Here is a 15,765-nt window from a genome sequence, read left to right on the forward strand (position 1 = left end):
CACCCATGGGCAGCAGCGAGGGCCAGATGATAGTTTTGTGGGCCAGCTCCAGCTCGCGGGCTGTATCTTTGACACCCCTTTTCTATATAATCCACTGATTAGGACACACATTTGAGAACTGAAAGACCTTTGCTCAATGGTCTGAACACAGCAGAGAAATTTGAACCTGGGCCTTTTGCATAGGACACCTTAATTAGTCAACCAAACAAGGAGTAACCCAAGCTTGTGAAATTAAAAAAGTAGACCCCAGCATGGCCCTGGACCCAGGCAGCCAGAGCTCCTCTGTGCAGGGTTTAAAGTCCTCGGTGGGATAAGCCCTTTCCTTTGGAACGGAGATACAGGATACAACATCTAGATCGGAATAGAATTTGTAGTCAGTCTTTACTGATGTATTTTTCCCTGGTTCTTACCATTCTGCTGATAAAATTTGCATGATACAAACATGGGCGATGATTGTGTATTTATTTCCAAGTATTTTACCAATAAAAACTTGATTGGCACTGGCCTTAGTACTATTGCCTGTGAAACCCCACTAAAATCATCCTCACTGAATAAATCCCTACTGATCACAATTTGTTCAGACCTTTAAAGTAAAAGTGTGCTTAGTTAATACTGTGTAGGGTTAATTTTACAAATGAATGTTGTACAGTGACTTACTAGTCAAAAGGCTTGCACAGCTCTAAGTATTTTACAGTTATGTTATGCTGTTATCAAACTTCATAAAGTTTAAGCTCTTTCAGAAAGCTCAAGTCCACAGGAGTTAAGATAATGAGATCAGTGCCTATAATTTCTTGACTGCTTTCCAAACTTCAAGCTAAGTCTGCAGCATAATACACTACTTTAAAGCACTTACTTCCAGCAGCAGACACCTTTCCCAGGTCATTCTAAACAGTATGTAACCATCTGGAAACACTATAGTTGCACCTCCTTAATGTTTCCCACTGAATCAACCATACCTGTACAAAGACTGGGTTTTCACTTTATTTAGAAAGCTGATGAAAGTAAACACAAAAATATTAGTTGCAATTGCAGCAGCTGCATTTTCTCTCCAAAAAAGAAAAAAAAAATTACCCTGCAATTCCACAGGTCAGAACAAATCAGCTAGTTTGTCCACATTGTCTGCTGCCGTAGCCTCTTGGCTGCAGCTTTTCTACTGAATAATAATGTTGAGCTACAGAAAATAGTTTTTTTCTTTCTAAACAGTCCAATTCTTTTATGTGCAGCAAGTTCTACCACCATAAAGTTTTAAACAGATAATGATCCTGTCTGATTTTTTTTAACCAAATCATTTCAATAACCTCTCAGCATTATCCAGCTTTTGCCATTATTTAATATACATTAAAAACTTACTTGCTCATCCGACAGCTTTTCTGCACTGTATTTTAAGAACTTCTTTTTTGTAACAAGACAATATATCCTAACTTTAAGCAAACTGCACAGTCTAATTTTGGGAATTATAATAATCATTTCAGTTTTCAGCTAAGTCCTAATCTATTTCTAGTGGCTAGTCTACAACAAACAATGTGAGTGACTTACAGCAACTACAGAAATGCTGTACATCAGCATTGCCTTTTTAATAGGCAAAACAATTTAAAAAAAACAACATTGAGAAGCATGGAATTCATTTACTCAAATATGAATATTCATAATGACAGCAGATCAAGTACATCAACTGCTTGTAGTTTTACTATGAATGTCTCTCACAGAAAACTCAGATTTCTTACTACTGTCTCCATGGTATCCCAGATTATCTTCACTGCCTGGCCAAGGAAAATTCAAGCAGTAAAAGAGCAAGTGGGAAAGTCATCCTTTTTTAGAATTAGGGACAAAGCTGCCCTTGTTGTAATTTTTTTAATGAATGGTAAAAATGACAAGCCCTTTAGGTCAAAACACAATGGGAAACCATTATCACTGGATGAAATGCCACAAAAACTAAACAGAATTCTACCTAGTTACCCCTATTATCAGATGTAGTTTCTAGTTAGTCATTTACTTAGAGGATAAACATTTTAAATGTAACACATCACAATAGTATAGTCAACATTTAAACAGTATTAGGACACAAACAATGAGTTAGCGTGGATAAGACACATGGTAGAAACAAGAAATATGTCCTTACTTTAACACCTCCAAACAGAACTAGAAAATGCCCTTGAATCAGGAGTAAAAAAAAAAAAAAAATCAGACAAAAATCATAAAACTGCCACCCCCACCTCCATAATACAATGAAAGGATGGACCAGAAGTTGATGAATGTATGAGTAATTGCACATTGCCTTAAATAAGCCATTTCAGATGAGTTCATGACAGGTTCAAGTCCACGTGTTGTATGAACAGATTCATATTAGTGCATGATGGAGATGCATGAAATGGCTACGCTGGCTGCGAGGACCTCAGGGGGAACCAGCGTTGCTCCAGCTGTCACTCATGGGAAACACGGTCCAAGGCGATGTAGAAGCTCTTCTTGTCGTCTAGGCAGTGCCAGCCAATGGGCCCGATCTCACAGTCCGCACAGATAAGGAACTTGATGTTCCCAACGTCCTTCGTGAATCCGATATTTTCAAAGGAAAACATGTCATCCACCAGCCAGTGGTCCTGCAGCACGTCCCCGTCAGGGGAGCCGCTCTCAGCCAGGGCCGTCTTCTTCTTCATGGAAGGTAGGAAAAGCTGCCGGACAAGAAAAGCGCGTGTCAGACCATCACCGTCACCGCGGTGCTGCTCCCCTTTAGAGCAGCGGTTCTCAGCCCATTTGGCAACCACGGGCACCCCCTTTCCTGGGACTCGTTGGGGCACCCCCATAACTTCTCTGCACACGATGATGCCCCGTTTCCAGACCGAACCGATCCACTACAGCAGGGCCAGGTGGTGGGGATGGGGAGCGTCTCAGCAAGTCTCCTCACAACTGGGGGCGCCCTCCCCTCGAGCCTTCTTCCGGGGCACCGGGCGGGTCACAGCATGACACTAGCGCGGACAGGGCACATACCTGCCTGCGGGCCAAGGTGGCGGCGCCGGGCTGCAGGACGCGGGACCCGCAGCGCTGGCACAGCACGGCCTTGCGGTTCCGCCCGCGCGCGCACACCAGCACCTCCATCCCCGAGCCGGGCGCCGCCATCACCGCGCAGCCGCAGTCGGAAGCGCCGCTGGGAGGCGGACGAGGCCGCGTGACGTCAGTCACCGACGTGGAGCGGCGCGAGGGAGGGGTCACCGGAACTGGGCGCCACACGGGGAGGGGCGGGGCTGTAGAGCGGTGGTGTCCTGCAGAGCGCGGAGCTCCTGGGAAGAGCCAGGGGATCAGGTCCCCGCAGGGATGTCAGGAGGGGCCCGTGACGTCACGCGGGGGTGTGGCTGGGCACGGAAGTGGGAGGCCGGGGGCGAGAAACACGTGCTGGGAGCCGCGAGGGTTGTGCAGGTGAGGGGGGGAGAAAGAAAACCAAAAAGTCTCCACTCAAACAGCCAACACGCACAGATACTTTAATGTGCAGACAGGACTTTGTCTGTCTGCACATTGATCTGTATTTCCCTACTGGCTTTCATCTTTTTGAATGCTTAATTCTAAACATCTGCTAATATAACTCTTAACATCTAATAAAATTCAATCTTGGCCTCTTGAAGGCTCAGAGCAAGCATAACGGCAGCTTAACTTGGTTGCGGAAACACCACAGATCTGTGTCCATGAAGGCAATTTCCCTGAACCGCCTGGCAGGAAAACTGCTCTTCTGACATGGTTCAGCGGCTTTAAGCCGTTTCTGGAAACGGGAGTCTCCTCCCTTGCTTGCTCCTGCGGCCGTATGACTGACGGCAAGCAAAACTCGGGGGCATCTGAACTCTAAGCCTCCAGGCTTGGGCCTGCACACAGGATGCCAGCCAAAGGTTTTGGGAACATCTGAAGCCCCAGGTGGGGGTGGAGGATGTTTGCAGGTAGTAGGACCACTTATGGTTCTGGACTCTTGGATTTGGAATTAGTTTTAGCTAATTTGGCCATGGATACAAATTATTTTTATATAGAAAAAAAGAGCCAGCTTCTCTCTGTGCCCTATGAGTTTCAGTCATTTAAGCCAATAAGGGTTTTGTAAGGTCCATGAATGATGCATGCCCCCGGCAGCTGTGGGGGCACAGCAGCCGTAAGCGGGAAGTCCCACAGACGCCCCTGGTGGTGTTGGCGGTGGGGGGGAGCAAGCAGCAACTGCCTGCAGGTGCCACCAACAGTGTCAGCAGCACCTTTTTGTAGGGGGTACACCACCACGCTCATGGTGCATGTGCACCCACACGCACCCCCTATGCGTTGCCCAGGTAAGGTCAGTATAGATGCGTCACCAACACAGTCTTTGTAAACACGCGCGTCCTCTAAGACAGAAAACAGCTGCATTTTCATAGGCTTCACTTTATTTTTGATAATTTCATTAAAAATACACATTGGAAATGAAGTCAAAATGTGGCAAGAACAAACACAAGGATTCAGAGCATCAGCTGAAAGTGCATCAAGTCATGCTACTCTGTCCCTGGTCCCACCCCACCACATCAGCAAGGAGTCAACAGCATGTAGAAGAGCAGCATTATATGGAACTTGGATGCTTTGGGGGCTCAGCTGGTGGCAGGAGTGACAAAGACCTGGATCCTTGAGAACGGAGGGCACAAAGTGAGAGATGTGCTTAAGGAAAAGGGCAGTCAACAGGTGAAGGAACTAGGTGCATGAAAGTATATAGCTGAGAATAAATGGGTGAAAAGGAATCCAAATGCCATTTCAAAGAGGCCCCTTATAAGCAGAATGGAACTGGATAAAAGGAAAATCAACACAAATAAGACAGGACAAAATGGATTCCAGACTCAAGCAGAGATTCATCCTAGGAAGAGATTACTTCTTACTCAGTAGTATGTGTACATTCTAAATTCGAGTCACAGTCCCCAGTTAAGAGTCTTAGTCACCAAAGGGCCTCGCTAGTACACTTTCTGTTCCTCTAAAAGATGACATCCACCCAGGAGGATTGTGAAGAGAGGCACAGCCAAAGTCTTGCTGCTAGAGGAGAAAAAATATCATTTCCAAGAAATGTCCATTGACCTTCTTGCAGAAAATGTGAATGTACTGAATGCAATTCTCATCACTTGCAGTCCCATCACTTGCATACTCTGCTGCTCCTTCCTCCAATTTTGTTTTGGAGTACCAGAAACCCCTCCTCAGTAGTTGAAAGCAGTAATTTGTGACTTCCTTGCTTTGTATTCAAGTTGTGTATAGCCTGCAAACATAGCTACAATGCAGAACACCCCTGGGATGTAATTGCTCACACGGGCCACAGAACATTTTGTTTTAAACATTCAGTTTGTCCAAGACAATCTGGAGAGCAGTCTGGATTCCATCCTTGCACATCATGGCAACTCAGAGCTGCCAGCAACCCTGTGTGGCCTGAAGCTTCGGAGGGGACTGTCAAGCCAGCTCTATGTACATGTCCTCAGAAACATTCATCCGACTAGCTGATGCAGGCATCTCTGCTGTTAGCCACGGGGGATGGGAGACTGGCTGGCAGAGGATGCAATTTCTCTAGGTCCACCCAAGTGCCTTTCTCTAGCCTCTCACAGAGCTCTCGACTTCCAGTGGCTGCTGAGCCAACATGTTTATGCACACTTTGCGTAAAAAAAGCAAAGAAAGTGCTATCGTCACTGCACAGCTCTTAAGAACAGTCACTGCAAACCACCCAGAATGCCTGTTCTCAGGGAGTTTCTTATATGGGCCCCCCAAGGTCACTTCTCTCGAAGGACGCAAACACCAGCATCACAACGTTGCATTCCCAGTGATGTCACCACTTCCCAGTTATCAATGATGGGATCGTAGCACTCGATGCTGCTCAGCAGTGAGTTGCCATCATATCTGCAAGGACAGAGAAGGTTACAGGTGAGCAATGATTGGTAAAGAGCAACCTCTGGAGCTCTGTGGGGAATTCAGGGAGTTAAAATGGAGCGGGAATGCTGTTAAAGTTGCATGTGTGAGGGGAAGGGCTGTTTAAAACCAGCACAGAAGCTCTTCTCACTATATCCAGTCTGGCTGAGCAACATTCCAGCACACAATGCTGCCGCTTGTTTAATTTAGTACAGTGAAACTACAGCCCATCCTCATTTAACAAGTCCCATCAGTGAAATACATGAACAGCCTCATTCGAATCCCTTCTGTAGGATCTTCAGCCTGTTACACTAAATTTACTCACACAATGGCTGTTACCTTCCTTAGTGAAAACATGCCACTCCCCTCCTCCACCACCTCGGAGTAAACATTGCCAACTAACAGGCTTGAACATGACTGCATTTGTCTGCACTAAGCATTAAGCCAGGGGTGGGCAAAATGCGGCCCATGGGCCAGATGCAACTCACCAGGCCATTCTATCCGGCCCGCGGGGCCCCTAAAAAATTTAGAAAATTAATATTTATCTGCCCCTGGCTGCCTGCCATGCAGCCCTTGATAGCTTGCCAAAACTCAGCAAGCGGCCCTCTGCCTGAAATAATTGCTCACCCCTGCATTAAGCTCATTAGGGATCTGCTTTCTATTACTTTGCATGAACCTGTGTAGAGGAACCCGAGAGACCACCCCAGGCCTGCCCTTCTTACCCAGCTATTGCGTACAGCCTTCCCCTCAGCACAGTGGCACCCACGTAGCAACGGGGTGTCGTCATGCTTGTCACAGTAGTCCAGGAGTCTGTGCGAATGTTATAGGCTTCCACAGAGGAGAGATGTGCAGTCCCATCAAATCCACCAACAACGTAAATATGATCATTCAACAGAGCAACTCCTGCCCCTGGAAAGGGAGGGAAGGGCATTCTATTGAGCAAAAGATGCCATGCATGCAACGCACAACAGTCACTGCAGCTAGGACGTATGGAGTAGTGTCCACCCCAGCCACAGCCCCAGGTAAACCTTGCAGGGTCAGAAGGAACATTCCTTTCACATTTAAGCCACCGCCAAAAAACCAAGTAGGGGGTCAAGTGTTTCCTGTCTGCTTCTATCCTAAAGAGAACATGCAATTACTTTCCTCAAAATCTCTCACCACTTACCCACTTGTAGCTAGCTGGATTCTCCTAATTTCAGCGGATGCAATGGAACTAACACAGCTCTGCAGAGCATGTATGTGGGAATACACTGGGCAGTTCAGCTCAGAGATGTTTGCGCACATGGGCAAATCCATAGCTATGCATGTGCAAGCCTAACCCCACCATAAGTCAAGGATGTTGCATCTCCAGCTACTCCTCCATCCACTAGCTAGAACAAGGAGAAAGTACCAAATTGTGGGATGGATTCCTTTATCTTTTCCCTTCTTAGCTCTGCATACAGTCACGCAGCACCTGGTTCTCAGAGACATGCAAGTCTTTACTGTTCACTCTGGTGATGCACATGATAGGGTAGAAATATCTGTGTGAGCAGGTGCTGTTTCCAGCCTATACTAATAAAGGCCATGCTATCTTAAGTTACAATGGAGATTCATCTAGTGATAAAGGCACTTTGGGTTACATTTTATCTCACTGTATATGCCTAAGTGGCACATACTCAGTATTTTGCCTTGTGGTATAACAGAATGACCCTGGCATTCAGACCTGCCAGAAGTAAAATGGAGAACAGGAGAAGGACCAGCCCTCCCATGTTTTAGCCCAGTAGCCTATTGGTTAGTTCACTTGCCCAGGGAGTGCAAGATCCAAGTTATAGCCCCCCTACTCATCCGGAGAGGATTTGAGCCTGCATCTCTTGCTTTTCAAAAAAGTACTCTAACCACCAACCCATCCTTAAAGCTGGTACACTGGGCAGCCAAGAGGGGAAGAGATGTAGGGTCAGGAAGAAGCACACAAACCATGTGGCTCAAAGGGAGAGCTATTGCCTTGGAATGGAAAACACCCTTGGTCCCTTGCTCCTAATGAGGCAGAAACTTCCCCTCTGCTTCCTATCAGTTTCACCCAATAAATACTAAATGCAAGATGCTACGGGCCATACAACAATACTGATGGCTCAGAACAGACAGAACAGAGTAGTGTTAAAGCAGGCAAAACCTTGTCTGTTATCTGAGAATAGAATATTCCCTTAAGAAACAAGGCTACATCGAAGAGTAAGGAAATCTTTTTGAAGCTAAGCGAACACCTTTCTGGAAATGGTCACTAAGGCTGCACAAAAGCTGTTGCTAGAATTGTTCATACTGCAACATACCTACTTCTCCATCTCCCTTCCCATATCAGGATATGACCAATGGCTTTGATGGTGGCAAGACAACTAGAAACGACTGTTCATTCAATTGCAGTTCACCCTTGCTCAGATTCCAGGGTGTATGAGACCTCTCACCTGAGCGCTTGGTAGCCATTGGGGTCACATTAGTCCAGTGCCCAGTGTGGGGATCATACCTCTCCACGGAATTTAATATGTTCAGACCATCATAGCCACCTGAAACACAATGTAGGAACAAACAGTGGGTTTGACATTGAGAACTTTTTAATGCCATAGAGCAATGTGCCTGTGTCGTTCCCCAATCTGTGTGGTTCTGGCTTAGGTTTGGCAGTGTGAGCAGAACAACTCAGAGCAGACCAGCATTGCCGGGCAAAAAACCTGTGGGAATACAGTCTCTAACCATGAACAAACAGGGCTCAGGAGCCCTGGATGGCACAGACAGCAAAAGCAAGGAAGGAGGAATACAAGGCTATCACAGCTTTTTTCAGAAGACAATGCAGAGTGGCTACATCATGCTGCCTCAGTGGGGTACACACTGGTAGAGCAGCAGAGTGGCTGAGGAAGGTTTGGGAACTCAGGATGGAGCTGTATGAAAATTTAGCAGATGGTGTTTGGTGTGCAATTCCCCTGGAATTGGATAAGGGTGGCTGAAAAGCAAAAGCTAAGGCAAAATTGACCAAGGGGCCTAGAAATGCTCTGGGAATCTGAAATTCCTCCACCTGGAACATTCATAGTGTGCAAGCTGGGACCTTCTAACCTGCAATCACCACAAAGAACAGCTGAACCATGAGCAGCTCAGGACAGGTGTCTACAGACTTTCCATGCTCCAGTGACACCACAACAACACCGATCTCCTGGAAGTGCAGTTACTACCTCTCATTGCCTGTAATACGCTCCACTGCATATTTCCTGCAATCTCCCTCAGTCCCTGCACTTCTCAGGTCTCTCAGCTGTCTCGCAGAACACCAATGCTAGTTTTGCCCAATTTACTTCTAGATATAGAGATCTTATGATTCTGTAAAGAAAGAGCTTTAGTCTCAGGCACTGCTGCCTCCCTCAGCAATGACTGAATGAAATAAGTCTGTCCTTACCGACTAAGCTGCCCTATACCCTGCTATGGCAACATTTGCAACAACTTCCCATTGAAGCTGGATTCTGCATGTACCGGGAGTTCCTTGCTAATACTTGCAGAGAGCTGATGGATCCTATGGGTAAAAAATCTGGGTGAGACACAAACACCTGCAGAATGGCTGAGATGCTAATACTTGCAGAGAGCTGAAGGATCCTATGGGCACCCACCAAGGCAGTAGATAACATTATTGGCAACAACCAGGCCTGCTCCTTCCCGAGCTGTCTGCATGTCTCCCAGCATACTCCACTGATCAATATTTGGGTCGTATCGTTCCATACTGGTGTGACGCCGGCTTCCATCAAAACCACCAGAAACATATATCATGTCTGCAACACAGTATTGGAAGCAGATTGAGATAAACAGGTCTCAAATATTCCCACCCATATACATACATGCCCCTTCCTTGCCTATCATTTCCACCCTTGATATCATTTTATGCGCAGCTTCTATGTGCAATTGTATCCCTCTGCATAGAAGGCCTAGGTTTACTTGGACACTAGCATTCATTGATACATCAGCACTTTCTTAAAACAAATAGCTTATAAGGGGTGGAACACATTGTATCTGAATCCTGCTAGATATGCTCCGGCAAAAGGGTTTCCTGTCTATAATCCCTGCTTGGTACTACCTTCTCAAAATACAGACTTCCACACAATAAGGAGAAGGAGAAGGTGGAAAGGTTGCTCTTAGGGTTAAGAGAGAAGTACTACAAACTCCTCTGAAAGTCACCCCATCCACATGAACAACCATATGCACTAACAAAGGTGCCAACACATTGCATTTCATGCTGACAGTGGAGCAATCTAGTTTCTCTTATTAGCATATGATCAGAGCATACCTCCAAGGGTAGTGGCCCCTGCCAAACCTCGCCGAACATTCATTGGAGCCACTGAGTACCAGATGCCATCCTCATCTGAGGTATAATCCAAGCATTCCACGGAGCTGAGACGGGAGCGTCCATCATACCCTCCAATCACATAGATCCGATCATGCAGGGACACAGTAGCAACATAGCGCCTCTTACGAGTAATGCTCTGTTTGAGAAGTATCAAAGAAAGGAAATCACACTGATACATGGAGAACTATCACAGCCTATTCCATTCCCTTTTGCTGCTTTTCTGAAAAGGACCCATTAATGCAGTCAAGGACACATGGCAACCTGCGTTTAAATGATATGCTGGGGGACCCTGATTGTGTGTGGATGGCCTTACTTTTCCATGCTCTGTTCCTCTCACTGCCCCCATCCCCTATCCCCAGAACTCTCACATGGTTCATTTTGCAATTTAAGTTCAAATTGCTGTAAGCTGCTACTGCATCTTTGATGTACCACAGATGTTTGCATTCCTACCACCTGCCTTCATTGCAGAAATCTGCAAGGGGGAAAGCTGGAGCTCTCTCACATAAATTAGGAACATCCAGGGTTTTCAGCCATCTAAATGGGATTTAGGGTTAAGGGTTCATAGTATTCAGGCTCTTCTGAGGCCAGGGGTACTGAAGATGAGAAGCAGCTTACCACTTCCTTTGCTTGGGAAGGAACATTTCTCATTCTCCATTTCAGGAGATACAAACTTATTGGTTCCCCTCCCTGTTCTCTACAACTACAGTCAGCAACAAAGAAACTACTGTCAGGCTGCCTCAGCTAGTAAAATAATTACTGCTGAAATTTAAAACTTTTAAAATAAAAAAAAAACAAAAACAACACTCTTTCCCATTTTTACACAGCACAATGAAGTAAAAAAGGGAAGAAGCTCAATGTAAAAGAATACTTTGCATCCTTAACTACTTAATTTTTTTCCAACTGAATCATGTGATGAACCTACAAAAAATGCAGCAAGACATTACACACAGAAGACTCCAGTTTAATGCTGCAACAGCCACAGCATAGTTATGGTACCTCCACTACTCCCTCCCTACCTCTGATGTTCTCTTTTTTAATCCTTAACTTCACCCCTTTCCTCTTTTCTCCATGCCTTTGCATTCTCTGATCGCGGAAGACATCTACAGGCATTCTTAGATCACAGAGAATAATAAAGGTCAGGCACATTCTTTTCTCTCAGTAAAGAAATTGGCTGGTTTCTCTATCCATTTTACTGATACCACAAGCTGCGTATCACAACACAAATTAGAAAGTTTTTCAATTGTTTGGCAGCTCTAGAACGTAGTTGAAACCTCTCTCAATGCATTTTTCCTGAATCTGAATAATTAGCACTTCTTGCAACAACTGAACTTAAGCAATTCTTCTCAGCATAAATCTGAAATGCTTAGCAGAACAGAATGGATACTTCAAATAAGAAAAATTAAACAACTGGAGCTCTATCTGGATGTTCCAGTCTGTTAGGACTATAATCACAGCATGTTTGCAGGAACTAGTGCTGCTGAAAAAAGTCACAAAGCAGATAAATTCCTTACTGGCAAGAAACTCCATTCCTGAGTCTTTGGATCATATTTCTCCACCACATCAATAGGTGACTGCTGACTGCCAAAACCTCCAATCACAAGAAGAACCTCATTAGCGCCTGTTGGAAGGAAGAAAAAAGACTAGAGTAAAACAAATTCCTTTATCACTAAAGAATTGGCTCAGGCCAATACTTTAACTACTTTATCTGCCTGGGAAAGACAGTTTAATGTGCAAACAGTACAGAACAGCTGGCTCTAAGTGAATGCCTCCAAGTTCCCCACAAAATTTTCAATCTCCCCTGCATGGAGAGTGCATGTTTCCCTTATATTTTTCTTGCAAAACCTCACTTCTCTTTTTTAACATAAATGACATCCAGACTTGAAACTGCACCCTCCCTCATTCACTGCTCCACTATGAACTAAGCCTTTACAATAGCAGGCAGCCTCATTCTGTATGTCTGTCTCAGTCATCTTCATGCTTTGTTTGCAGCTGTGTGTGCTTAGAGTGTTTTGTTGCAGGTAGGTCTTGTGTAGCTGATTGAAGTGTAAAAGCTAGGACCATGTATGAATTAGACCAGCTGAGACCTATCCGCCTTGTAAAAGGCAGCCTTGTGTGAATACACTGAGTTTGCCTCAGGAGAAAGCTAGGGCAGAATAAGACTTTCCCCACTCCCCCCACCACCCAAGAGTTTTCCAAGGACACAAGGACAGAAAAATGGAGAGTGGATCAAGATCAGACTCATTATCAACATGGGACACGCGCCAAGTTCATGTTCCTCCCTGATAGCTGAGATAACTTCAGCTTCATCTGCACCAACTGCAAGCTGGTGTTCATCTTGGAGGAAGTTTCAAGGGCTGAAAGCATAGTAAGTATCAACAGAATGAAGACTTCCTGCATCAGAGTCACGAGAAGCTGGAGCAGAAGGTGCCAAAGAGGGACAAAGAGAAGTTGCAGCATGTTACTGCCAACAGTCACAAAGTGTGGATTAAGGTAAGAAACTGCTTTCAGGCACTCTGCATTAGAACTGCTGGAGCAAAGGCATCAGAGGAGACAATGGCTGGCAAGTACCAAACACGGACCACACATCCCAGAAGGCAGGAACATCATGGCCCTAGGGATAGGGGTTCCATGAAGTTGTGAACCTGGCTCAACAGTGGATGCATTCAACAGATGGCAAGTGTTGATGTGCTACTTGCTTGTGGTTTCTTGTGGCATCAAAATGTCATCTCCCTCTTATCTGGGCAAACTGTCAGCCAGTTAGTCTTCATCCAGGCTCTGACTCCTACAAACTCGCAACCACCCACTCTCCCAAAGCTAAGTCTTCATCATCAGTATGCCAGTGTCATTCAGCACCCCACTACGGATCTTTTTGGACTTGGCAGAGAAAAGAAACATGAGGCACAAATGGTTGGGTTTACTGCTATTGATAACACTTTCTAATAATCTCATGAGGATGATAGATGTTTGTTGTTGCACAGGGTATCCATTTTGAGAAAGAATGGGATGAAATCACACATTTCATAAATCAGGCAAGCAGTTAGGTTTCTTCTGAGTGAGGAAGAGGAGTGAAAGGCAGTACTACGTGAGTCATATCTTAGTGAAGAAACTTTCCAGAGAAAGAATAACATGAAAGAGAGAGAAGTGACTTTGTGTTGGGTGTACAATGATCTTCAAGTCAGTATTCCAATCCTTCTGTTCCCTCTTCATTACAAATACTACAGAAACAGTCAGTCTGTAAGCTAAACCAAGATGCGTCTTCCCATTCAAGTTGCAAGTACAGCCTGAACTCTGAAAACACCACTGTGAACAACCTAACTACCAACATAGCCATAGGCAGACCCATCCAACATAATCTGAGAGAAGCAAATACATGGGAAATGGACTTCCTCTTTTGACTAAAACCATTACACAGACAGGCCATGACCACATGTTAAACTGTCATGCCCCTTTCATCACCACACAAAGAAGCAATTAGTGTGTACACCAAGTGCCAGAACAAAACTTAAGACTCCATGCTCTACTGATACCCAAACTGTATTTTCTTGATCATTAATGAACAAAAAATATTGTATTTCATCCCCTTTTTTCCAACATAATTACCACCAAGAGACTGGCAATCTGGGTGATACTGTTAGGGGCATGATAGAATGGGGGCTTCTCTATTCTAGAACAAGATAGGTTCTGCAGAGCTGATAGTGAATTAGTAAATTAGATAGAGTCAGTTGGAACAGTGGTCACCATCAAAATCGCCACAGTGCTGTATTTTTAGGTACACGTTACCACATCAGATAGAAAGACCACCACAAACATAATTATTAAACATTTCTGTAGGGGAAGGCTGTGCCCAGATCTAGCGGTGGCAATTTAATCTGCTAGGCACTATAAAAAAATAGATAACACTCCTTACCACGCAAGCCGTACCTGCTCTTTAACTTACAAACAACTACTTCAAAAGACTAAAAGATTTTTAAGATTCTGCCTTGAGGAGGGGGTTGGACTAGATGACCTTGTGAGGTCCCTTCCAGCCCTACTTTGATATGATCCTAGGATGACCATTGTGTGTACAAAGACACAGGGGTCAAAGTTATAGACATTATTATTAATTGTTTGTACTGAGCTGGTATCCAGAGACCTCAATCAGGGAAAAAGGCTCCACTGTGCTAGGTGTTATACTCAAAATTAGTTGAACCAACATGCAGATGCAGAGGAGCACAAGATTCCAGCAAAATAAGTATGATACATGTAATAAGTTACTGTCCAGTTACTAGGTAGACAAAACTCTTGGGGTAGAGTCGATATCTTTCACTAGAGTAACTAAATAGTTGCAAAAATGTTTTTTTCTTTGCAAGCTTTTGGGTCCACATTGCTCTTCATCAGGCAAAAGAGAATTCAAAGATTGTAAAATTTCTCCCAGGTAGAAAAGAAAATTAATCTTGCACAGGGGAACTCAGAGATGGCAGGGTTCCCCTGCATGGAAAGCCCAGTTTGTAAAAAAGCTGCTCTGTAAGTATGCAAACTGAGCGCAAACAAAGGCTAAAGCAGGCAGGTTACCTGGGCCAGTTACTAGTTTAGTTGCTCTCCAGTGTTTCATAGGCATCGTGGTGGAGATGAGTTTTCGGGACTACACTATAGTGACTTTGTGGGGATTTACAGCCAACTTCCCCCATGTGTAAGGGCTGGTCGGAGAAAAGATGAAGGTATTTATGGGATTAATTGACTAAGAAATAATAATGGCTAGTACTGTGGGTAGGGCAGAAGTTGATGTCTTTAGAGTGGGTATGAGACCAAAGGTAGGATGGGGCTAAGCCAGGCAGGGCCCTAAAGGTGAGGTCAGGTAGTTTGTGTCTAAGATGATGGAAGAAGAGGAACCTGTGGAGAAAATAAAGAGGATGGCAGCAAGGCGTAGTAAGTCAATAAGGCACTTTTTTCTTCTTCTGGGCATAATTCCCATTGTTTTTATCACCCTGAAACAATTGTAGCTTTAAGCCAAGTATCTTTCTCAAGAGCCCCCAAACTATGCTTGGAATGCAGAGTGGGAGCTACAGAAACAGATAGGAAGAACATTTTATCTTCTAGGAGATAAAATGCATCAACAGGCCAAGAGCAAGCAACCCCTAACAATGAACTAATTGTCCCAGCTCAGCTCTGCAGGACTCTCAGAAAGACTAGAACATAGCACCAAGTGAGAAGGGGGCTTGCGGCTCCCCCTCTCTAGGAAGCATCTGTCAAAAATAAGGATATATTTTTGCTCTTTAACACTAAAGTGTGTCTTCATTTCTTGGGTGTACTTGGTAGCCCTGTTGGTCTGAGACAAGAAGACATACAAAAAACTAGAACTCTTGGTTCCAAAATGATACCCTTTATTAAGACCAACTGGAAAATGGCAAGAAAAATGTCCTTTTCTGCAAAAATGAAGCTTATTTCCTACCTATGGGGACTTTTTATCATCTTGTACCATCTACACCAGGGGTGTCCCACCTTTTTGAACGTGGGGCCGGATCATGAACTTTTTATCACCTAGTGGGCCGGCAAGCCATATTCAAAGACCT

At 44.8% G+C, this 15,765-nt stretch overlaps 2 protein-coding genes and 1 long non-coding RNA gene across 4 annotated transcripts in view; 1 reads left to right on the plus strand and 2 right to left on the minus strand.

Moving 5' to 3' along the window:
- Positions 1–1,620: 1,620 nt before the first annotated feature.
- On the minus strand, positions 1,621–3,141 carry RABIF (RAB interacting factor). The gene is made up of 2 exons (XM_019513834.1): positions 2,983–3,141; positions 1,621–2,666 (listed from the first exon to the last, which is right to left on the minus strand). The coding sequence occupies exons 1-2, from the start codon at positions 3,109–3,111 to the stop codon at positions 2,421–2,423; spliced, it is 375 nt and encodes a 124-aa protein (XP_019369379.1). The 5' UTR covers positions 3,112–3,141; the 3' UTR covers positions 1,621–2,420.
- A 1,748-nt stretch (positions 3,142–4,889) lies between these two features.
- The window catches only part of KLHL12 (kelch like family member 12), a 56,410-nt gene continuing 45,534 nt past the window's right edge, over positions 4,890–15,765 (minus strand). For both annotated transcript variants that reach the window (XM_019513833.1, XM_019513832.1), the window contains exons 7-12: positions 11,728–11,834; positions 10,157–10,352; positions 9,486–9,644; positions 8,304–8,402; positions 6,591–6,777; positions 4,890–5,859 (exon numbers count right to left, since the gene is read on the minus strand). In XM_019513833.1, the coding sequence (XP_019369378.1) occupies positions 5,733–5,859; positions 6,591–6,777; positions 8,304–8,402; positions 9,486–9,644; positions 10,157–10,352; positions 11,728–11,834 (875 nt within the window). In that variant the 3' untranslated portion in view covers positions 4,890–5,732. The remainder of the gene's footprint in view (positions 5,860–6,590; positions 6,778–8,303; positions 8,403–9,485; positions 9,645–10,156; positions 10,353–11,727; positions 11,835–15,765) is intronic.
- Positions 14,254–15,765, plus strand: part of LOC109295161 — a 7,112-nt gene continuing 5,600 nt past the window's right edge. Inside the window, exons 1-2 of the long non-coding RNA XR_002096684.1 lie at positions 14,254–14,719; positions 14,810–14,913. This is a non-coding gene — a long non-coding RNA (uncharacterized LOC109295161). The remainder of the gene's footprint in view (positions 14,720–14,809; positions 14,914–15,765) is intronic.

Source organism: Gavialis gangeticus, unplaced genomic scaffold (assembly GCF_001723915.1).
Source record: "Gavialis gangeticus isolate Ggan-Ray unplaced genomic scaffold, GavGan_comp1, whole genome shotgun sequence".
Classification (NCBI taxonomy): domain Eukaryota; kingdom Metazoa; phylum Chordata; order Crocodylia; family Gavialidae; genus Gavialis; species Gavialis gangeticus.

Excerpts from the sequence above, each read along its gene's own strand:
- RABIF (XM_019513834.1), bottom strand. The coding sequence starts at position 3,111 with ATGGCGGCGCCCGGCTCGGGGATGGAGGTGCTGGTGTGCGCGCGCGGG. Across the intron at positions 2,667-2,982 it reads CCACCTTGGCCCGCAGGCAG|CTTTTCCTACCTTCCATGAA; the intron begins GTATGTGCCCTG and ends CTTGTCCGGCAG.